This window comes from Sarcophilus harrisii, chromosome 5 (genome assembly GCF_902635505.1).
Source record: "Sarcophilus harrisii chromosome 5, mSarHar1.11, whole genome shotgun sequence".
NCBI classification, from domain to species: Eukaryota; Metazoa; Chordata; class Mammalia; order Dasyuromorphia; family Dasyuridae; genus Sarcophilus; species Sarcophilus harrisii.
Window position 1 is genome coordinate 76,578,928 of NC_045430.1, and position 23,630 is coordinate 76,602,557.

A 23,630-nucleotide genomic window follows, 5' to 3' on the forward strand; every position below is an offset into this window, starting at 1 on the left:
CTTAATGAAGACTAAGTATGTTCATTATTATGCTGGTTAGTCATTATTTATTGACCTGTTTGGTCCTTCTTGCATCTCCTCTTTGATTTGTATTGTAACTTTGTTGCCAGTTTCCCTCCAAATCCACAAAAGTGATGATTTTGCTTTTTCTTCTTGATGGAAGTATCTTGATTCTGAAAATCTTGTTGGAGGGCATAAGAAGGTCATTACTACAGAGTAACAATGGCAAAGTGGAAAAGTACTTTATTTTGTTTCCAAGTTCCCTTAAATGTGCTGCTAGGGATATTTTGTGTATATGAGACCTTTCTATCTCTTGACCTTCTTTTGTTATGTGCTCAGAAACAGGATTTCTGGGTCAAAAATATTTAGTTTAGCAACATTTTTTTGTATAATTCCAAATTCCTTTCCAGAATGAGCAAATTCACGGACCCACTAACACCAGTGGCATATTTATGTGTTTAGCTTCCTATATATCCCCTAACATTGACTATTTCCGTCTTTGGGCATCTTTATCAATTTGCTGGGTATGAGGTGAAACAACCACAATAACTTTATTTTTGAGAATATTAGTGATCTGGACCAATCTTTTATATGGCAGTTAATAGTATAGAATTTGTATTTTAATGTCTGTTCATATTCTTTGACATTTCCTTATATTAGTGCGGATATCACTCATCAAAAGTATTTGCAAAATCCCCTCCCTCTTCAACCAATGGTTTCCTTTTTTATCCTAGTTGCAATAATTTTGCTTTTACAAAAGCTTTTCTATTTCATGTATTTGATAGCCTACTTTAAATTTCATGATCCCTATCTTTATTCAGTTAAGAATTCTCTCCCATAGCTATAGTTGTGAAAGGTACCTAATTATCTTTTTTTGGGGGGGGAGGAGGGATAATGTCACCTATTATAATTAGGTTAAATATATTTGGAAATAATTGTGGTAAATGTCTACCATCTATTTTTTCATTAAAGTTTTTTTAGTGTCCCACTGCTCTGCTTCATGTATTTAAATCTTGTATAAACACAAGAGTATAGTATGGTTGAGTAGATGACTAAAGTGAATGTTTATTGAATGTTTATTCAATCTAGTAATTCTAGGGGAGAAAACTCCACCAAAATCCCTATTTTTGTCTACAAGATCTAGATATTTTGACAAGAGGCTTTTCAGTATTATCAGTGTATTAACCTTAGTTTCTATTTTCATTTTGGTAGTATAACCTCCAACTTCTTAAAATGATTTGTGATCCCATATAGGATCTCATTACTGAATATGAGGGTGTTTGATTTGTATACCTATTTTATATATCTATATCAAGATCGAGTAGAAATTTCCAGGCTAAAAGAGGTCACGAATGGAAGAACTTTAAGAAGTACTGTTGCAACCTATTCTCTTTTGATGATTACAGGCTTCCCCCTTTTCAGCCTTGCCACAGTAATTAAATGCCACATTGGAAAAAGTGAGTAAGAATGGTCCAAGATTTTGCTCCTATTAATCAATGCTCTTTGAAAATTTGAGTGGAATGGACCAGATGAGGGGAGAATAAAGACTAGAATGTAGCCCTGGAGAAATAGATGATTCAATTCAGTATTAAATGCTTACGCTATACAAGGTACTATGCTAGATTCTAGGGATATAAACACAGAAAGAAAACATTTGCTGCCTCACAGGAACTTATATTCTTATTAGGATGGAGGGGATAGATACATTATGTACATAAGTAAGTACAAAGTAATTTATAGAGTGCTAACGATTAAGGGCATCATAGAAGGGCATCTTTTCTAAGTAGGTGGCACCTGAACCAGGCTTTGAAGGAAGCTAAGTTTCTTGCAGATGTAATACTTTGAAACATGGGAGTACAATTGTAAAAATGCTAGGTGGGATGTACTGTATGAAAAGCACCTGATGTTTCATGGGACTAGAACAGAATGTATAAAGGGGAGTCATATGCATTAAGAACAGAGGGGCTTGGGGAAAGCTAGATTATACAAGGTTGAGAAGTTTGTTTTCTAATCCAGAGACATAGGAGAGTCAATTAAGTTTTTGAATAGGGGAGGGCAGTTCAGTGCTTTAGTTATAAGTTTGGTAATTATGTAAAGAACGGTTTGGAGGGTAGACTGGAGGCAAGGAGTTCAATTAACAGGCCATTACAACAGTCAAGGCAAGAGGAAGAAGCTTGGAAAGAAGGTATGGCCTGTGTGACTGGAAAAAAGGAGACATGTGAAATATTATAATAGAAGGATTGATTGGTAAGACTGACAAGACTTGGCAAAAGATTTGAGTAAAAATGTTGAGGAAAAAACCAATGTCAATTCAGTATAGTGCAGTGGAATGCATGTTGGAACTATAGGTCCCTTCAAAGGATCCTGGTATGGAAGAAAAGCATGTAGTACTTCAGGCATTAAGGCATTTTATGGAATTATTCAGTCTTATGAAACCTTTTTCAAATGCTCTAAAATCAAACTTTTTCTTCAGTGTCCAGAAAACAGCTTTGTAAGTGCTAAAAACTATTTTGAAATGCTTTCGAATTCTTATTTTTATCAGCTCTATCTTTAAGATAATAATAAAACACAAGATATTCTGGAAATCTTCCCCTTTTAAAAAACTCTGAGGCAATCCTGTTATTACAAGAAATAATTTGTATTAGTCTGTGTGTTATTGCCCTCTTTGAGGCTAACTCTGGAATCTCACTTTTTATCTTTCTTGGGTCCTAATAATATTTCATAATAGAAATCCAACATATTTATCTGTTATTAATAACTTGCAAGCCAAATTGCTTTCACAATGGAAGCATTAAAACCAACTATCTTCATATCTTTGCTTCCAGTCATATGCCCAATATGGCTTCCATAGTATTTACATAGAAGCTTTCAGTTGAAATTACATTTCATTTTAAAAAATGAAACAAGATATACAGTTCTCAATAATTAGTTCAAATACCTTTTCAGAGTGGTATATTTTAAGATCCCCTGTATCTCATTTGTTATATTAAATGAACGAAAATAATAAAAAGATTTTGAGGTGGAGGGGTATTAACAAAAATTTCTCATGGCACAAGTATAATGGAAAGGCTAATCTTTGTCACATGAATGCTAGCAGTTGTTACAGATCATGAAACAAACAGGAATAACTACAGTTATTTATCCTATAATTCAGTTTGATATCTCAAAATTTCTTGGCATGACAATAAAAGCATTTAAAATTAAGTGCTGTAACCAAGACATACTCTTTTTCATTTTGCTCAACTAAATAAAGAGAAAATTTTAAGTTACTTTACTCAGTATCAGAAAAAGCAAATTGGAAAAGCCATCATTAAGAATTTCCTATCTGGAGAGAGAATATAAGATTTTCCAGCACAATCCTATCTCCATCAGGGTCATCTCCATTCGGGATGAGATCATATTAAAGAGTAAAGAAGCACTAGACTGTAAAATGTTGTTTCCTTTAAGACTACATTATCACTAGCTTGAAGTCAAAATATTTTTAATGACTTTTATTAAGTTAGAACTTTGTTAAAAACCGATCAAAGTAGAGCACAAAGATTTTTAAAAAGTAATGTGCAATTAAAAAGTTATTTTTCCTTTTTTAAAATACTAAAACATAATATATGGCTATTAAATAGAGCAATTCTGTAGTAATGTAGCCAATCATTTAGTTATTAAAACAAGATACAATCAACGAATATTTCTTTTCCAGGCATAATGCCCAGACCAAATCATTCCCTTCCCCCGTCTGACCTAACTATAAGCTTATGAAATGAGCTTCTCTTTCATTTACAAGAACTTTATTTGGGAAGTTGGAAGTTGTATTCACTAAAGGGTCACGGATCTGTACTGCTCCCGTCCCCCCCCCCCCCTCTTTTCCAGAAGCAGGGACCAGGTTAAAATTTAATCATTCTTTTGACAGTAAGGGTTTCTATTTACAGGACATTTAAAATAAATTTATACATTGTCCCTATATACGAACATGGACCGAACCACCCCACACCCCAACACTTTTAACAGCTCCATTAGTTTTTTTTATTTGAGCCCCAGAAGTCAAACTTTAAAAAAAGAAAAACAAAAATACACTTTAATTAGAAGGGAAATTTATTTTACGTTTTAATATGTTCCATATAGTTTTTAATCAATAAATTTAATCACAGCACGAGCTGCAACCCACAATAGTTAAGCGTCTTTAAATCGATTCAAGTTTTCATCTTAGTATCCCGAAAAAGCAAGATAAAATCAAAATCCATGCAGATAAAAGTAGAAACAAAATGCAAAGGGGGCAGAGTTTCACGTAATGCATTTACCGAGTAAGTATTATGTGGCCAGTCCCCGCACCTAGCATTCCTACCCACCCCAGGCATTTGTTCGCTACAAGAAACCTGGAATAACTGAGGGCTTCCTGTAACTTTAGGGGCAAAGACGTTAGGAAAGTGGGCTGGAAGATGTTCACAATGTGATTTCGACAGACCAGCTCTTTCTCCGGCACGGCCACCACCGCCCCCCACCACGCCTGGACCCTTTCCCCAGCCCCAGGACCCTTCCCCCGCCCCGCAAACACCCTGCGCACCCCCCCTCGCGCGGGGCTCGCGGCAGCGCCCCAGGAGGCGGCGGGCCCCCCCGCCCCCGCGGCGACCCCCTTAAACAAAGGGGATTCCCCGGGCCATTGTCTTCACCCGCGGCTGATCATCACCAGCACTAGCAAGGCAGTAGCTTGCGCAGTTATCTCCACAGCGGGCAATGTCACAACCCGACCAACAGCACAAACTACTACCTCAGCCAGGGCCATGGTGCGGACGCTGGAGCGGCGTGGGCTCGGGGCGCCGGGGGCGCAGGACCCGCACAAAGGTCCGCGGCAAGGCGGCGGCGGCTGGGGCGGGCGGCCCGCGGGGAGCCCCGCCCAGTCCGGGGCCCGACTCCGGAGCGCCCGGCGGGGCCCGGCCCATGTCCCGGGGCGGCCCGCGCGGGCTCGCCGGCGCCGGCGCCGACTCCTGCCGCCCGTCCGGTCGGGCTCCGGGGGCGCTCGGCAGAGGTAGGACCCCAAGGTCTCCTCTCGACGTTACCCTTCGGGGAAATCCCAGCATCTAAGAAAAGGAAAATGCCCGTGAAACCGAAACCGGACGCGGCGGCGGTCCCGCGGGGAGCAGGCGGCTGCTGCCGCTCGCGCTCCGCCACGCGGACTCCGGCGCGCCGCTCCTCCTGTGTGTCCGGCCGCGCCACAGAGATCACTTAAGAGAGGATCGCGCGCTGCCCCCACCACGTGACCGCCCCGCAGCCGCCTCCCCTCGCGGCGCCGCCATCTTCCATCCGAGAGCTCGCTGCGGCGCGCTCTTTCCCCTCCAGACCCGCCCCGCCGCGTCTCGTGCTGGGGAGGGGGAGGTTGCGATGGGCCCGCACCCCCATGTCACCGAAGTGCTGGTTCCCTCGGCCGTGGGTCCCGCCGCGCGGTCTGCCGGTGGGGCGGGGCACCAGGCTGGCCGCTTCCCTGGCCGGCAGAGAAGATGGCGGCATTTGCCTCCACTTCGGCCGACACGTCGCGCGGGGCCGACTTAGGAGGCAACGGTCTGAAGTTTCTGGTCTCGGCTTTCGAGCTGGCCTCGGCGTGGGAGGGACGCGGACCATCCCCGCGGCGCTTGTTGCCGCTCTTTTTATAGAAAATACGCGGGAAAACTGATGCCCGTTCCCTCACGTCCCAGGCTCCTCGCCGGGTCGCGCACGGACTCCTGGGAAATGTAGTTCGGGGGGGAGGGGTGGGAAGGAAGGCGGACACCTCCAAATGGAGCTTGTTCTGCTCCAGACCTCTCCTGCTTTTATCTAGGTCCGAGGGCCTTGGGAGAATTTCGCTGAAAGGCATCTTCCTTTCCGCTCCCCTAAATGTCGAGTGGCTTTCTTTGCCCATTCTTTTTGGTTGCTCCTTGTGCCAGACGGGCCGGGCCACGTTAAGCCCGAGAGTGTGAGGGAAAGAAAAGCTATGCAATTGTTGTAGTGAGAGGGGCCGGACCTGGGCCAGGAGGATCGCGCTGTAGGCTGGTTTGGGACTGCAGTTTGCAATACGGCGTTTTTACAGGAGACTGCCCTGGATATTGTGATCACTCTTCTGATTAGATGGAGCGTCCGATATGGCCCCAAAGTAGTGCGAACAAATAGGTTTTGTTGGTAAGCGTCCTCCACATTATGATGCACCATCATTAAAAATGCGATGCATTTTTGAAAGAATACAAAATATTTTTATTCATTGGAGGAAAATCCACAACTAACATATCCCTATTCCTAGTGCCTACCCTCCCTGAAAGACTTCTTTGTTAGCCTTGGAATTTAAACATTTGGTGAAACATTTTTAAAGAAATACTACAAAAATTATTTCACAGATTGTAAGTGGTTAATAACATCTACACACAGAATCTCATATAAACCTCACCAGGCTGTGGTTATGGTTATCTTTTCTCTTTGAGGCTCAGAGAGGTTAAATGACCCAACCTTGTCGAGCTAATGTCTGTGGTCTCCTGGTTCCCGGTCCAACACTCTGTCCACTGCAAAGTATACTTTGCAGATCTGGATCTGACACCTAGTTCTGCCACTTCAAAGCTCTGTGGCACTGGGATAGTCACTTCAACTGATTTAATTCAGAAAATGACTTTTTTTCAATGGAAATGATATCGAAAAGACATGAGCACATTTTTTCAAGTGAGCTTGACCTGAAGCCTTCCATCTGGGTTTCCTCTTCCAAGAGAATTGAGCTCCCTGAAAGCAGGGATGGGCCTACTTTTTGGTTTGTACACTCATTGCTTAATGATTTACAGATAGCCCTTTGAACATAGTAAGCATTTAATGTTTCATTCATTCACTTACACCTCACTGAGCCTATTTTCTCATCTATACAGTGTCATTGTAGTAACTGAAATCCTTGTATCTCAGTTGATATTTTGTCAAAAACAAAACAAAACAAAACACTATATACCTTCTGTAAACTAAACAGTTTCAAAGAGTTTTATGGTTCAAAGAGTTTTACATATTTTGACACTTATTTGATATTTATTGATTTGATAACTTATTGACTTCAGTTACAAAGATAATTTGATACTTATTGACTTCAATACCAAAGATAAGCAGAAGGGAAGAATATTGAAAAAGTAGGACTAGGAAACAGGGGAGACCAAAGGCTACTTACTCAAAAGCTTCAACATTGGTTTATCATTTGAAACATTTTCATTAGGAAAAGAATTATTAGAAGGCTCTGGAAATGGCAATCACCAAAAGCCACCACAAAAAATGAAATATGTTTTAACAGAAAAAGACTACTTAGTCCTGTGAGAATAATTTTTTTTTTATTAGCTGTCTCAGTATAAAGGGCCAGAATCAACAATGAACTAGAATAAAAGGTAAAAATAGGCACTGTATACAATTGCAATATTCCTAACTTTATTCAACAAAACTCTAAAAACAGTGAGGGATAAAGATGGTCAGTGACTCTCACCATTTTAAAAAGTTTCATGAAATCATATTTAGAGCTGAAAAAAGCTTGAGACCATCTGGTTTAACCCCCTCATTTTAAAGGTGAGGAATCTGAGACTAAGAGCAGTGATTTTCCTTCAAGTCAAACAGTGAATGGCAAGGCCAGAATTGATATCGACTTATTCCAAAGATTGTGCACTTTCTACTATATCAAAGCAGTTATTACAGCAAGAAAGCCAAAATTGCTCAAAAACTGCCTAAGGTAGTAAACTTTTGAACTCTGCCAAGTTAAGAGACCTGGCAGCCAAGAGCAACACTCATTTGGAATACAAATTCATTTACAAAATACCAAAAACTGTGATAGATGACTGTATTACATCATAAAATAACAGAAATCACTCTGCAGAAAGTTTGTCATGAGACATAATTATGCAATACTATTTTAGGAGTATAGCAGATTAATTTAGAAGGAAAAAATTATGGAAAATGGAACCGATTTGGAAGCATTTGAATAGCTTATTAATGATAGTGAACCCACCACATTTGGACTGCACCAAAGAACATTTATGAAGATGTAAGTTTGGTGGGATTATTAGACTAAACTGAACAAATGTTGAAGAAACTTATGATGGAACAACACAATTGTAAAACCATTTGGATTCATTTCTAAGACATCTTGAAAATTGGTCAACTTCAAATACTATGAAATCATACTTGGTATTATTAAAAAACAAAAACCATTAGCAACTACCAAATTTCTCCTTTCTCCTCCTTTCTCCTATCTCCAGAACTTTTGTGAGAATATTCTACCTACCAAGAGATTTCATTGATAGAAATTAGAAAATAAAATTTCAAAGGAGAAATGGAAAATTCCTGGGCTACTGTTAAAAAAAAAAATCAACTATGTAAGTATATGACAGAGGAAATGTAGCTAGAAAATTTTTTTTTGTGAAAAGACAGTTCTAGTGAATTTTATTACGAATCAGTTTAATTTGAAAAGCATTAAGCACTACTTCTTTTACGCATGCTATTATAAAGACAATTATCTGTTCTCAATTTCCTCATGTAAAATGGGGATGTAATAGTATCTACCTGGCAGAGTTATTGTGAGGATCAGATAAAATTTTTGTAAAGTACTTAGCACAATGCTTGGCACATGATAAGCACTATATAAAGGTTAGCTATCATCTTTTTCTTCAAGAAGCTGACATTCTATTGTGAGGAAAAAACTACTACATAGAAAACTAAATTTAAAAAAATACAAAGTTCAGAGAATGATGTAGCTAATGTGATTGGAGCCATCATTAAATGGAACATAATATCCATGGCAGGACAAAATAGAACTGTTGATGTGTGGAGGGAAATTTGACCTGATAGGTGTGGCTGACAGTTGGTGGAAAGAAGCCCACAACAGAAATATGGTTAAGAAAGAGTATGCCTTAAATCACAAGAAACCAGATAGGTAAAAAGGGAGGAGACATTAATAATTGTATATTGAAATTTGTATCGATGTGAGGAAATCCAGGCACCAGTTAGTGGGGACAGGAAGATAAAGCTTTTGGGTGAAGATAAATGGTGGCAAAAACGAAATTGATATTGTCATCAGAGCATTCTCTAGAAAACCTAGAAAGAGGAAATAGCTGAGAAGTTTGAAAAACAGACCACAAGCCTGGCACAGAGGCATGATATATTATTCAATTATCTGAGCATATACTAGACTTCTCACTTTGTCAAAAGCAAGGCAGCTATTAGTTTCTTAGCTTGTCTTAATTTCATCTTTTAAAACACAGAGAAGCTAATAAAGGAGTGTCTTTTCTGGATCTGATTCTTACTAACAAGGAACTGAAGTGGAAACAATGGGAACCTTGGGTGAATCTCCAACACTTCATCTTAGTTTGTAAGAGAGGAAAAGAAAGCTTACTGTTGTTTGACGTACATAATAGGTTTTGAGAGATTTCAAAGAGTGTAGATAAAGAATATGTAGGATCCCAGTAGAAATTCTACAAGCTTGGTCAGACTGCCTAAGAAGAATGGCAAGTTCTTAAGAAAGATATATTAATGACACAAAGAGAAACAATTCAGAATGAGGGGGAGAGGAGCTGTCCAGAACTACCAATGGGGAAACATGTAAATCATTGATGAACTCAGTTTTTAAAAAGTTAAGGAGAGAAAATGGAATCCTAATGTAGGTAATGTCATTATCATTAAACCACACAGATCAACTTAAAATCCAGCAGGTTTATAAGACTGATAGAATGCTATACAGAATTTATTTTATTCTTAAAGTATTTGGTAGACTTTCATTCTATTCTTATGAATCATATGGAGAAATGTTTCCTAGATGATAGTTTGTATTTACAGACTGTGTGAATGGCCAAACAGAATAGTTATTAATGGCTTGATGTCATCTAGGAAAACAGTCTCTAAAGGGCTGCCCTAGGGAATCTGTTTGGCTTTGGGATATTTAACATTTAATCAGTTAATTGAATAAGGGGATTGATGGCATGTTTATTAAAATACACATTCAATTCAACAAATAATGACTCAAAGCTGGGAGAAGTAGGTAACACATTTTATGGTAGAATTGGGATCTCTCTTACCAAAAAAGATTCTCAACACAGTAAAATTAAAATGTTGGACTTAAATGAGTTTTAATAGGGACACATGCAAAGTCTTGCCTTTGGGTTAAAGAAATTCAGCTTCCTAAGTGCAAGATGGGAAAGGCATGACTTAAGTATTTTGGAAAAGATCTAGCATGGATCAAGTTCAGTGGGACAACAGTGTGTTATGGTAGTCAAAAAAACAAATGTGATCTTAGGCTTCTTTGGGAAGGCATAGCATTTAAGACAAAGGAGGTGACAGTTTTGTGGTTATTTTTTTCCTGATCATATCACACTGGGATTATTATACTCAGTTCTGAGTACCACATTTTAGGAAAGCCCTGACAAGAATGGAAAGCATTCCAAAACGGATGACCAGGGTGGGTAGAGACTTCCAGATGATTCCATATTAGAATACACTAAAAGAACAGAAGATGTATGTAGCTCAGAGGAGTTGGGAAGTAGAGGAAGAGGTATAGTAACTATCATCTTCAAATATCTGTAGGGTTTTCATAGAGAAGAACAGTTTAGTCTTGTTCTATCTGATTTAATATGGCAGAATTAGAAGCCACTGCCAGAGAGGCAGATTTAGGCTTGATGTAAGGAAAATACTTAAAGTTGTCAAAAAAAAACAAAAAAAAAACTATAGTTACTGTGTAACTGTCAATCAATCAGCAAGCATTTAAGTTCCAGGAAACAATACTAAAAGAGACTAGTAAAAAATATTAAGGGAGGCTACCTCAGAGAAAATATATTGAAGTAGAAATAAGGAAGGTGACTAGAACTTGATATACTAGCATCTTTTGGAGAAATTGAATATTTTGTTTAGAAAAAACAATGTTTCATATTATCTCAACCTGTTCACTCCTATTCTAATCTGTTGTTCATGCTACATTCTCAAAGAGGATTAATTTTATCAGCAGGGTGATGTTTTAACTTGCATGTGAATTGGATTTAAGTGAGACAGAACTGTTCAGTCATCAGTCTCACACTCCTCCAAAGTAACCATAATTCAATGACAAGACAGGTCAAGTGACAATGGTCACCTATTTTAATCTAGAACCCCATCAAACTCATGCCTTAGATTGCAACAAGTTTCTTGCCTCTAAATTTTTCTCATTTTAATTCATTCTTCAAGCCACTGACATCTTATATAATGTAGCCTAAATAAATATACAGCCTTATTTCTGGCACTGTGCTAAGTACTGGGAATACAAAGACAAACATAAAACTTTTCCCACTCTCAAGAAACTTATATCCTATTGAAGGTGTGGATTGGGGACTAAGGAACAATAGCATGTAAAAAATATATAAAATATAGACTAGAAAACTTCATGTGATTTTATTGTGGGGGTAGGACAGAGGACTAATAATTGGAGAAACAGGAAAGCCCTCTTAAGGTGTCTTCCACTTCTAGATTGTCAGTCTGTTTTTCCAGAGTTACAGTAAGAAGGACAAAACAATTTGTGTCTGTGGCTTTATTACTCCTAAGTAAGTAGACTTGGGGGCAGTGTTAAAACTGAGCTCAAGGTGGGCATAGGCAGCAGGGGTTATAAAGACAGCCTTATTTCTGGCTACTCATTAATCCTGTGCTTAACCACTTCTTAAAAGAGTATAAGATCACACATTCTGAAAATGGAATTGTTAATGACAATTAATCACCTTGATTTGCTCAAGCTCCATTATTCAGAAGTGCTGGTGATGGGGGAACCCTAAAACTGTCTCTCTCTGACTTTGGGGGGAATGCTTGAGAAACTCCTTGAACCCTGGGAGCTCTCTCCTGGGAGACTCGCCCTAGGGAATCAAGGTAAGTAGTTTCATTCTGTTATCCTGAAGGAGACCTGCACACCCCACATTGATAACACACCAGAAGAGTATGGCATTAAAAAGTTAGGCCTTTTGTTTCAGGCCCCAAGCCTGAGGTCATTCAAAAAACATTGCAAGTTCACAAATGTAATTCTGCCTTTTTCCTTTATCTGTTCAGTTCTGGGTTCAACTCACTGTTCATCTGTAGTGTCTGCCTCTCATGGGCATATACAGCTGGGTTGCTCATCTACAATGGCATCTCATAATCTAGTAATAGGTATTCATTACCTATTTGGTTTTTGATTATGTGGGTAGTTAGGGAGATATCTTTTATAGTGATAGCCTTTAAGTGGAACATTTTTCTCAGCTGAAAAGAAAGCTTTTCTATGGTAAATAATAAGAACAGTAGGGTATTCACTACATCTTTCAGTCAATATGTTGGAAACAAAGATGTGGTTGTGATGGAATAATTTCTGAAGGATGACCTGTTGCCTTTTAGTATTTTCAATAGCATACCTGTATGCATGTGGAGATAATATTTTATATATAAATGTGCAAATAAGCATACAGTTTGGAGATTATTTTTGTTGGATAATAAGATTAAAATTGTTGTGTTTTTCCCCCCCCATATATTTAGGAGTTTCTTTTCCTTCAGATGATACAATTTCTCAAGACTATCTTGCATGGCCCTCCTATTTGTATATCAGTCTAGCCCAACTGCATTTTATGTGTCTGTTTCCTTTAGTACCCTTTCTAATTCTTCATATACATATTTAGAACATGTTTATGTGACAATTCAAATGTAATGGCTTTACTGTCCTTCATGGCTAAAAGAAATTGCTATAAAAAAATCTTTTCTATCTTCTGACTATGGTCCTCCTTCCAGAGTCACCCTTAAATATCCTTGAGATGACTTTGCTTAAAAAACATTAAAAGACCCAATTGAGCTATTTCCCTCCATTGCTTCTTGCTGCTTTGGAAAGGGATAGTTGTTCCACCATTCTTCTCTATATGATATAATAAATGAAATTATATTAGAAACTTGTGCAGTGACCCATGGCTACCATATTTCTGTTTGGCTGAAAAGAGGTATTTGCAGATTTTAGATTTACTAGGATTACTCACTTTAGTAATTGATTTACATGTTAAATTTGTGAATGAAATTCTTGTGACTAGTGTTAACAGCCTTACTTCTATGCACAAATTGTGCTGACTGGGGCCATCCTCCTCCTATCATCTTACTCAGATGCTTTCCTTTACATATTTTTTTTCCTCCATCTCATATAAAGACGTGGCCCTTTTTCTTGACAAGGCAAATTTCTCTACACACACAAGCAATTTCATTCCATCTTCTCCAGTAGATTGTTCCCTCTATCATTGCCACTCATTAACCTTCAATCTTTCCCAGACTATTTATTAAGCCATGTACATCTTAAATTCAACATGCCCAAAACTTAATTCATTATGCGCACTCACCCTTCCATCCCTTTTACCCCTGCCTCCACCACATCCTCCCTTCCTAACGTCCCTACCACTGTCCTTCTACTCATCCAGGGTCATAAGTCTCATTGCTACTTCTCACTCTCACCCCTTATATTCAATCTAATGCTAAGTCTTGTTAAAAGTTTGGTACATCTCTTGTAGAGAGCCTCTTCTCTCCTCTGGCACCACTACTACTCGGATGCAGAATCTCATTATCAGACCTGGACTAGTGTAATAGCCTATTGGTAAATCTTTTTCACTCCACCCTCCACTCAGCTATCCAAATGATCTTCCAAAAATGCAGGTATGATCATGGCACACATACTCCCTTCAATGCAATAAATACCACTAAATACCTATTGGAATCTTTACAAAGTGTTAAGCCATTGGAGTTAATTTAATCTTAGAAAGAGTTATTTTGGGCCAGAACTTGAACGAGGTACTAAGTACAACTGATGGAAACAATGTTTGTGTTCACACCTTTAGAGAGCTCATAAGTATCTAAGAACTCAATGGAGTTCACATGTTTGGGAGATTTCAGAGAGCATGCTGGGAGATATCCCACAATCCCACTCTCAGAGAAGTAGCATAAATTCAGTTCCTATGAGCCACTCGAGAGAGTTCCGGGAAACTTCGACTGGGGTTGGAGACAGAGCACTCTGGGAGATACAGAAGCGTAATCGCCTCAGTTGGAGATTGAGAAGCCATGAGTCAGAGTTGAACTGGAGGCTGAAGAAAGCAGAGGCAGAAGCCAAGGACAAAGGTGCAGGATCTCTTAGAGCCAGGCAGAGAGATAGGCCTCAACTAACGGGGCTAATTTGGAAGGAGAAATAAACGTTTGCATTTTTACCAGCTGGCTGCGATTTTGAAGTAATTATTTATTTCAATAAGGCTGCCTCCAAGAAAACCTTCACAACCTATCACTACCAGGATCAAATATAAAAATGACTGCCACTCCTCAAAGAACACACTCCTTACAAGTCAGTGTGTTTTTGCTGGGATTCCGTGTTTGGAATTATTGTTTTCCTTTGTCACTGCCTCCTGGTTTCCCTGGCCTCCCTGAAGCCTCAGTAAAAGCTCCACTTCAGTTTTTCTATGTCTTCTTTAATGCTAGTGACTTCTGAGAATGTTAAATTTATCCTGTATATATCTTGTTTGTATAGCTCCTTGCATTATTGTATCCAAGAATAACTCTTTCCTTTCTTAGTACATCCCCAATGGTTATATGTCTACAGAACAGATGCTTAATAACACTTGACCCCATTTCTCATTTTCAGCATTTTATATATATATATATATATATATATATATATATATATTGTTTTAAATAGGTCAAGTCAAAGTTATTTTAATTGCACATTATATCTTTCTCTCATTTTTATTCTTTTGTCTAGGTTTGCATTAATTTTGATCTTTGCTTTTAAAAGAAAAGATGGTCTAGCATTAACATATAGATTATAGACAATAGCTTCACTGTGTCATAAAACAGGATCATAGATTTAGAGGTGGTAGGAAACTTGGAAGCTATCTAATCCAATCATCTCATTTTATATTTTCGCAAACCAAGACCCAGACTGTTGAAGACTAATTCAAGATCATAGAGGTAGTAAAGAGTGGAACAAAAATTCAATAGCAGGTCCTCTTTTCCCCAATCTAGCACTCTTTCCATTACAGGAATATTGATTTTCTAAAAGAAAAGACGCAAAACAGACTCTCCTAATGCCTAATAATTTCCCTAAAGAAATAATGCAAAACCAAATAACTTTTTTATTTTTTCCCTCCAAACAAAATTATGCAAAAGTGATCAACTCTAAAGCTTTGTCCAGTGTTCTGACTATAGCAGACATTTAGCAAATTTTTCTTTGATTTGAATCAATCCAAATGAGGGTTAAATTTTTTCTTGATCTACTACAAAGTTCCAAATCTGTTTTCCTTTGAAACTACCGAAAGATGCAACAGTCTTGCCTTTAACTTTTACCCCTACTTTTTCACTTAATAGCAATAGTATAATTTTCATTTAATGATGTTCTACTTCTGCACTAGACTCCAATTGCTCCTAAACATTTTTCTTGGAATTTTTTGTAAGAGGGATTAAGTGACTTGTCCAGGGTCTCACAGCTAATAAGGGTAGGAGGACTGAATGATTTTAGGTCCTCCTGACTTCAAAGCTCATGCTTTGTCCACTGTGCCACTTAGGGACCCCTAATGGAAAATTTTCTAAAGCATTATTATTTCTCAATTTCTGATTTCATAAACTTTTAAATACAGTTGGATTATATCTTCAAAATTTATTTTACCTGATTAAATGATTAACGAGGACAAATCTACTGAAAAGGCTTGTTAGAGAATAAAGCTAGTCTTTTTTAAAAATGATTTTTTAATTGTATTTTTAGGAGGGAAAATGACCTATTGCTGCAGATAGTGCTGAACTTGGAGTTACGAAAACCTGGATTCAAATACTGCCTCATCTTAATTTATAGGAAGGCTAATTTATTCCTCTACATGTTTCCTTGTGTGTGAAATGAGACTGGCCCATATGGCCTATATGGTCTCACTCAGCTCTAAATCTATGGTATCATATTTTATGATAAGCTCATGATGGATGAGTTATGAGCAATACTGTTGAAATCTGTTCTGACTGATAAAATTAAATATCTTTGACTCAGTATAACTAACAAGAAAATGTTAAATTTAATTATGCATTATGAAGAATATAATTGAATACCCTTAAGAAATGTGAAGAATGGTAACTATAAAATAACAGCAATTTGTTATAGTCTATCATAGTTAAAAAGACTACAACTCTCATGCAATCCATACTTAAAAACTGAAACTGAAAGTTTAGGTCTAAGGTCAAGACAATTCTGTGACCACAATATATAGCTGATATATCTTAATAAAAATTTAAAGTAGAAAAATCTAATAATTTGGGCTTTATTTTTCAGAGCTATGTTGGTAGCTAAGGGAAATTCTTATAAAGATAGATATATATGTTTATGTCAAACATGTACACTATGTGGTTGCTGTCTTAAGAAAAAGATTATAAATTATGTTGCAACATTATGATACTGAAATAAGTAAGACCTAAAGAGCAAACTACTTTGCACAGCTAAACCAGTGATTTATTATTTTCTTTGTGGGTACAAGAAGACCAAGATTGTATGATACATTTAGAATTTTTCACCTTAGTAAAACTTCATAGAGAGAAACTGTTACCATTATGTTGAAATGATTTCCCAGGTAATGGTACAATTCAATATTTTTTCATGGTTATACTATTTATTAAATTACAACTTAAAATAAAATGATGTGACCACATTTGTAGCAAATGAAAAAGGTCTCAAAATTCAAGGATGCAATTATACTTGTATTCTTACCTGAGAGGATAGAATCAATTCCACAGAGTAATTAGGAAAAATCCATTCTCCAGTTGGTATCATTGCTAGGACCAAGGATATATGTACAAAATATGCCCTATAAAGACTTAATGGAAAAATTGTCAAGTGCAAGGTTTTCTATTAAAAGTATGTACTGTGAAACAGAAGAGGACAAGCTGAAAACAAAAGGTTAAAAACAGACTTCTGAAAAAATTAATGTATGCCTTAAATATTTAAAATAAGCTTTAAATAGTTTCCTACAAGATGAGTATTACAGATTTATGTTTGAGGCACTGTGATACAGTGCAAAGAGTACTGTATTTAGTCAGAATACTAACATGGAAAGCCTGGTTCTGCCCCTCACTTCACCCTCTGGGCTTAAAATGAAGGCAAAAAACTAGATGATTTCTAAGGTCCTTTCCAGGTTTAAATCAGTGTTCTGAAAATTTTGATTTGGACCCTAGCTTATTATAACTAAATGGTGGCTGGTAATTAACTTTTCTTAGCCTGTTTCCTCATGGGTATAAAAATCTCAAAAAATTAAGAAGAAAGTAAAGTGCTCTGTAAACTGTAAACTGTTGGATAAACTGAGCTAATGATTATAAAGCAGTAGTCATCAAAATCATTTGGAAATGGCTAAGAAATAGAGTGGCGGATCACTAAAATACGACACAATAATCAAGGCCTATAGTAATCTAGAACTTGATAAATCTACAAATTCCAGTTTCTAGAATAAGAACTCACCATTTGATAAAAATTTCTGAGAAAATTGGAAAATAATGTCAGAAACTTGGCATAGACCTATATCTCACACCCCATACCAAAATAAAGTCAAAATGGATACCTGATTCAGGTATAAAGGATGATGCCATAAATAAATTAGGAGAACAAGAGAAGGGAAGAATTTATGACCAAAAAAGAACTAGAGAACATTATGAGAGGTAAAATGGACAACTTTGATTACATTAAATTAAATTTGCACAAACACAGCCAACAGAAACAAGGCTAAAAGGGAAATACAAAGCTGGGGAAAAAATCTTTACAGCCAGTGTTTCTGATAAAGGTCTCATTTCTACAATCTGTCCCCAATTGATAAATGGTCAAAGGATAGGAACAATTTTCAAATGGAGAAATTTTTTAAAAAATGTTTTTCCTTTTTTTTTTTTTAATTTTAAAATTTTTAATAGCCTTTTATTTACAGGTTATATGTATGGGTAACTTTACAGCATTAACAATTGCCAAACCTCTTGTTCCAATTTTTCCCCTCCTTCCCTCCACCTCCTCCCCCAGATGGCAGGATGACCAGTAGGTGTTAAATATATTAAAATATAAATTAGATACACAATAAGTATACATCGCTAAACCATTATTTTGCTGTTCAAAAAGAATCGGACTCTGAAATATTGTACAATTAGCCTGTGAAGGAAATCCAAAATGCAGGTGGGCAAAAATATAGGGATTGGGAATTCAATGTAATGGTTTTTAGTCATCTCCCAGAGTTCTTTTGCTGGGCATAACTGGTTCAGTTCATTACTGCTCCACTGGAAATGATTTGGTTCATCTCATTGCTGGAGATGGCCAGGTCCATCAGAATTGGTCATCATATAGTATTGTTGTTGAAGTATATAATGATCTCCTGGCCCTGCTCATTTCACTCATCATCAGTTCGTGTAAGTCTCTCCAGGCTTTTCTGAAATCATCCTGCTGGTCATTTCTTACCGAACAATAATATTCCATAATATTCATATACCACAATTTATTCAGCCATTCTCCAGTTGATGGGCATTCACTCAGTTTCCAGTTTCTGGCCACTACAAAGAGATCTGCCACAAACATTCATGCACATACAGACTCCCTTTCCCTTCTTTATGATCTCTTTGGGGTATAAGCCCAGTAGAAACACTGTTGGATCAAAGGGTATGCACAGTTTGATAACTTTTTGAGCATAGTTCCAAATTGCTCTCCAGAATGGTTGGATATATTCACAATTCCACCAACAATGTATTAGTGTCCCTGTTTTCCCACATCCCCTCCAACATTCCGCATTATCTTTTCCTGTCATTCTAGCCAGTCTGACAGGTGTGTAGTGGTACAGATGGAGAAATTAAAACCATCTATAGTTATATGAAAAAATGCTCTAAATCACCATTGAGTAGAGAAATGCAAATTAAAACAACTCTGGCGTACCACACCTCACACCTCTCAAATTGGCTAAAATGACAAAAAGATAATGATAAATGTTGGAGGGGATGTGGGAAAACTGGGACATTAATGAATTGTTGGTGGAGTTGTGAAATGGTCCAAACATTCTGGAGAGCAATTTGGAACTATGCCTAAAGGGTTATCAAAGTCTACATAGCCTTTGACCCAGCAGTGTCATTATTGGATCTCCATCCCAAGAAAATCATAAAGAAGGGAAGGGACACACATGTGCAAAGATGTTTATATCAGCTCTTTTTGTAGTAGCAAAGAATAGGAAAATGACTCAAGGTCTATCAACTGGAAAATGGCTGAACAAGTTGTGGTATAAGAAAGTAAATGGAATATTATTTTCTATAAAAAATAACAAGTGACTATAGAAAAGCCTGGAAAGATTTACATGAACTGATGCTGGGCAAAACAAGCAGAACCAGAACACATTGTACACAATAATAGCAAGAATGTGTGATGATCAATTATGAAAGGCTTGATTCTTCTCAGTAATTTGATGATTCAAAGCAATCTCAATAGACTTTGGACAGAAAATACCATCTGTATCCAGAAGAACAACTAAGGAGAATGAATGTAAATCAACACATGCTATGTTCGCTTTTTTATTTTAATTTTTCCCATGGTTTTTCCCTTTTGCTCTGATTTTTCTCTCCCAATGTGATTAATAAAACAATGTCTATTAAAAAAATTTTTTTTAAAAAACCCTCACTCATCTATAGCACAGAGAATTCTTAATTGGCTTGAGGACTTTGAAATAACTTTGACTCAGAATCACCTTGCCTACATTTTAAATGGGAAGTAGAATCAAGAAGTAGAGAAGTCTCTCATGAGTAAAATTCAGGTGACATAAATAACTCTTATATGGACATGATCAAATGAGGTTTGAAAAAAGGAGCAAAGAGGAACAGTAATAATACAAAAGATTAATACAATCTTTTAAGAATGATAAAGCTCACAATAAGCAGAGGCTATCTAAAAATTCCAAGGACAAGGGGGTATTTTAAAATAAGCTAGAGCTAGAGACACTAGCTAGGTGGCACCATAATGCACAGAATGCTGGGCCTGGAGTCAGGAAGATTCATCATCCTGACTTGAAATAGGACCTCAGACATGTATTGGTTGTGTGATCCTGGTCAAGTCACTTAACCTTGTTTGCCTCAGCTTCCTCATCTGTAAAATGAACTAGTGAAGGAAAAGGTAAACCATTCTAGTACTTCTGTCAAGAATACCTCAAATGGGGTCATAAAGAGTCAAGTCATGACTAAAATGATTTAACAACAAAAACATTACACTTAAGAAAAAGACCAGAGGAGTTAGAACTACTCAAGGTACAGATATAACAGATTAAAATATTTAAACAGCTCTCAAATGAGAAGGGAGAACTTTTCAGTTCTTCTTGTACGTACCAATGAAATTGATGTTTAGATTGGGAGACTTTCCTATTCCATTCCATTACTAGAAATGGTTAGCAGGGAAGTAAAATTCAACATAAGTGAAGATGTAAGTAGTAATAGAATGCCAAAATGCTCTCAATGATTTCATATAACCAAGCACAGAATTCCATGTGGCAGATGATATAGTGAAAAAAATGAGGACAAATGGAGGAAATAGCATAAGAATGAAGAAAGCAAAGTTTCAATATTTTTTTAAAGGCAGATGGAGGACTCTTCAAACAATAAGTTGATAAAGTTACCTTAGATTTCTGGCAAGCTATGAGAACATATTACTAAACTCATTATTTATGAGCATTTAGAAAGGGAAGTACAAGATCACAAAACGCAGCATAATTCATGTAGAACAGGTTAGACCATAATTCATACCCGTCCAACCTCCTTTCCTTTTTTGACAATCCATTAAATTGCTAATAATGTGATCTCATTTCAGTAAGGCTTTGATAATGAAAATCTCTTTCATTATCCTTGAGATTAGATGCAGAAAGATATAGGCTAGATTACAACATGCGTTTGGTAGATTCAGAACCATGGATCAACATTATCTTGTAGCAAAGTCTATTGTAGTATTGCAAGAATTTGTTCTTGGTTCTGCACTATTACCATTTTTTACTGATGACTTGGAAGTCACAGATAGCACATATAGATATTATAAACCTTGGAGGGATAGCTAAAATGTTGGTTTTAACTGGTTTCCAAAAACACTTTCACAGCTATACTGACTATATATATATATGTATGTATATAAGTATGTATAGTCAGCACAGGCTGACTATAACAAAATTAAATTTAAGATAAAATGATCTAACAGTTGGGTTCAAAAGTTAACTCCTATACTTATAGGAGAGAAAGGACTACCTAGATAGCAGTTCATCTAAAAGAGATCTGGGGATTTGAGTAAAATGAAAGCTTGGTATCAGTTAATATTGGTTCAGAACAAGGGAAGTCATAGTCCCATTGTACTCTGCTCCAATGAAAACTATAGCTTTTTTTTTTAACTAATAGCTTTTTATTTTCAAAATATATGCAAAGATGGATTTCAACATTCATCCTTGCAAACTTTGTGTTCCAATTTTTTTCCCTCCCTTCCCTTCATTCCCTCCCCTAAAAAGCAAGTAATCCAATATATGTTAAACATGTACATTTCTTCTATACACATTTCCACATTCATCATACTGAACAAAAAATCAGATCAAAAAGGGAAAAAAAACGAGAAAGAAAAAAAAAGTAAGCCAACAACAAAAAAAGTGAAAAAACTGTATTGTGATCTCAATCCCCATAGTCCTCTCTCATGGTGCAGATGGCTCTTTCCATCACAAAGTCTTTTAAAGCCTGAATCACCTCAATGTTGAAAAGAGCCATGTCCATCTGATCATGGTATAATCTTGTTATTGCTGTGTACAATGTTCTTTTGGTTCTGCTCATTTCACTTAGCATCAGTTCATATAAGTTCCTCCAGGTCTCTCTGAAATGATCCTGCCGATTGTTTCTTATAGAACAATAATATTCATATACTGTAACTTGTTCGGCCATTCTCCAATTGACAGGAATCCACTCAGTTTCCTTGCTACTACAAAAAGAGCTATTACATTTTTATAAATGTGGGTCCTTTTCCCTTTTTAATGATCTCTTTGGGATACAGGCTCAGTAGAGATACTGCTGGACCAAATGCTATGCACAGTTTGATAACCCTTTGGCCACAGTTCCAAATTGCTCTCCAAGATGGTTGAATCAGTTCCCAACTTTGCCAACAATGTGTTCCAGTTTTCCCACATCCTGACGATTATATCTTAAATACTGTGTTTAGTTTTGAGTATTGGCAGTTAAATGTCAAAGGAAGGAATGGAATTCAGATCCCTGGGCTCCAGGGTTCAAGGTTATTTATGAAGCTCTTTCCAATCTATCAAGCATCCTTTTTAGGAAGATACTGACAAATTGAAGTACAGTCAGAGAAAGATGGTTAAAAGCAGTAGTTCTCAAAGTATGGGGCAGTGAATCCTTGAGGGTCTCTGAAATCCTTTCAGAGGATCTACAAATTCAAAATTAGTTTTTTTTCTATTTATGATAAATATCTATTATGTAACCCATATAAACAAAAACTCTTTGGACATATTCTCAATAGTTGTTAATGCCATAAAGATACTGAGAAAAAGAGTTTGAGAACCACTGGTTAAGAGGATTAGAGAATACATTTTGTGAGGGCTGTCTGAAGGAATGCCTGGAGAAGAGTTTTAGGGGGTCATGACAACCCCTTCAAGTATTTGAGCGGTCAAGGAAAATGGATTAGACTTATTCTATGCTATCCCAGAGAGTAAAATTAGAAACAACAGATTGGAACAAATGACTTCTAGTTGTTGTCCTTTATTCTTGAAAAGGACCAAAACAATATCACTATATTAAGTCAAGTTATAGTGTGTCCAATTGACTGATCAGACCACTATGAGGTCGGAGAGCTCCGCCACAGGTCAGACACAAATAATTCCTATGAGCATTTATAGGGATTTCTCTAACTGTAGTATTTGCATTTCTTCTGGGCTAATTCAATTCTGCTTTGCTAACAGAGCCCAGGACGTTTTCTGATGAGGGTATGCCACGCTGGGTGGTCTTATAACTATGTCTCCCATGTCATACAAGCAATTCTAAAGTTTTTTAGAGAGACTTTAAGATTATCCTTGTATCACTTTTTCTGACTGCCTTGTGAGAGCTTGCCCTGTGTGAGTTTTCCATAAAATAAATTTTTTTGGCAAGCATACATTTGGCATTTGAACAATGTGGCCACCCTAATGGAGTTGTGCTCTCTGCAGTAGAGCTGGGAATGGTTGGCAGGTTAGTTCTAAAAAGTGTCTGGTATCTCATCCTGCCAGGCAATCTTCAGAATCTTCCCAAGACACTTCAAATGGAAGCATCTGAGTTTCCTAGCATAGCACAGGTCTCACAGGCATACAATAATGAGCTCCGTAGACCTTCATTTTAGTAGTCAGTCCAATACCTCTTCCCTACCATACTTTTCTTCAGAGACTCTCAGGCACTGAGCTAGCTCTGGCAATGTGAACGTGAACCTCATTATCAATGTGGACATCCCTGGAAAATATTCTGCCAAGGTGAGTGAACTTATTCACAGCATTCAAAACTTCTCCATTTGCTGTAACCAACAGTTTCACATATGGATGGTGTGGTGCTGGCTGATGGAGGACCTGTGTACAAAGAAGATTCTGTGATTCTAATGGGAAAATGAATTCTGCATGGGAAGCTGGGACCTTCAAAAA

At 37.2% G+C, this 23,630-nt stretch overlaps 2 protein-coding genes and 1 non-coding gene across 3 annotated transcripts; all 3 read right to left on the reverse strand.

The window, feature by feature from the left end:
• Positions 1-4,068: 4,068 nt before the first annotated feature.
• On the reverse strand, positions 4,069-5,090 carry LOC116419666 (translation initiation factor IF-2-like). The gene has a single exon (XM_031940932.1). The coding sequence runs from the start codon at positions 5,067-5,069 to the stop codon at positions 4,761-4,763; it is 309 nt and encodes a 102-aa protein (XP_031796792.1). The 5' UTR covers positions 5,070-5,090; the 3' UTR covers positions 4,069-4,760.
• On the reverse strand, positions 4,069-5,629 carry LOC116419665 (translation initiation factor IF-2-like). Its single transcript, XM_031940930.1, has one exon. It carries the CDS (start codon positions 5,605-5,607, stop codon positions 5,215-5,217), a length of 393 nt encoding a protein of 130 aa, XP_031796790.1. The 5' UTR covers positions 5,608-5,629; the 3' UTR covers positions 4,069-5,214.
• Positions 4,644-4,793, reverse strand: MIRLET7I (microRNA let-7i). The gene has a single exon (NR_105730.1). It is a non-coding gene; the product is annotated as a microRNA let-7i (primary transcript).
• Positions 5,630-23,630: the final 18,001 nt, after the last annotated feature.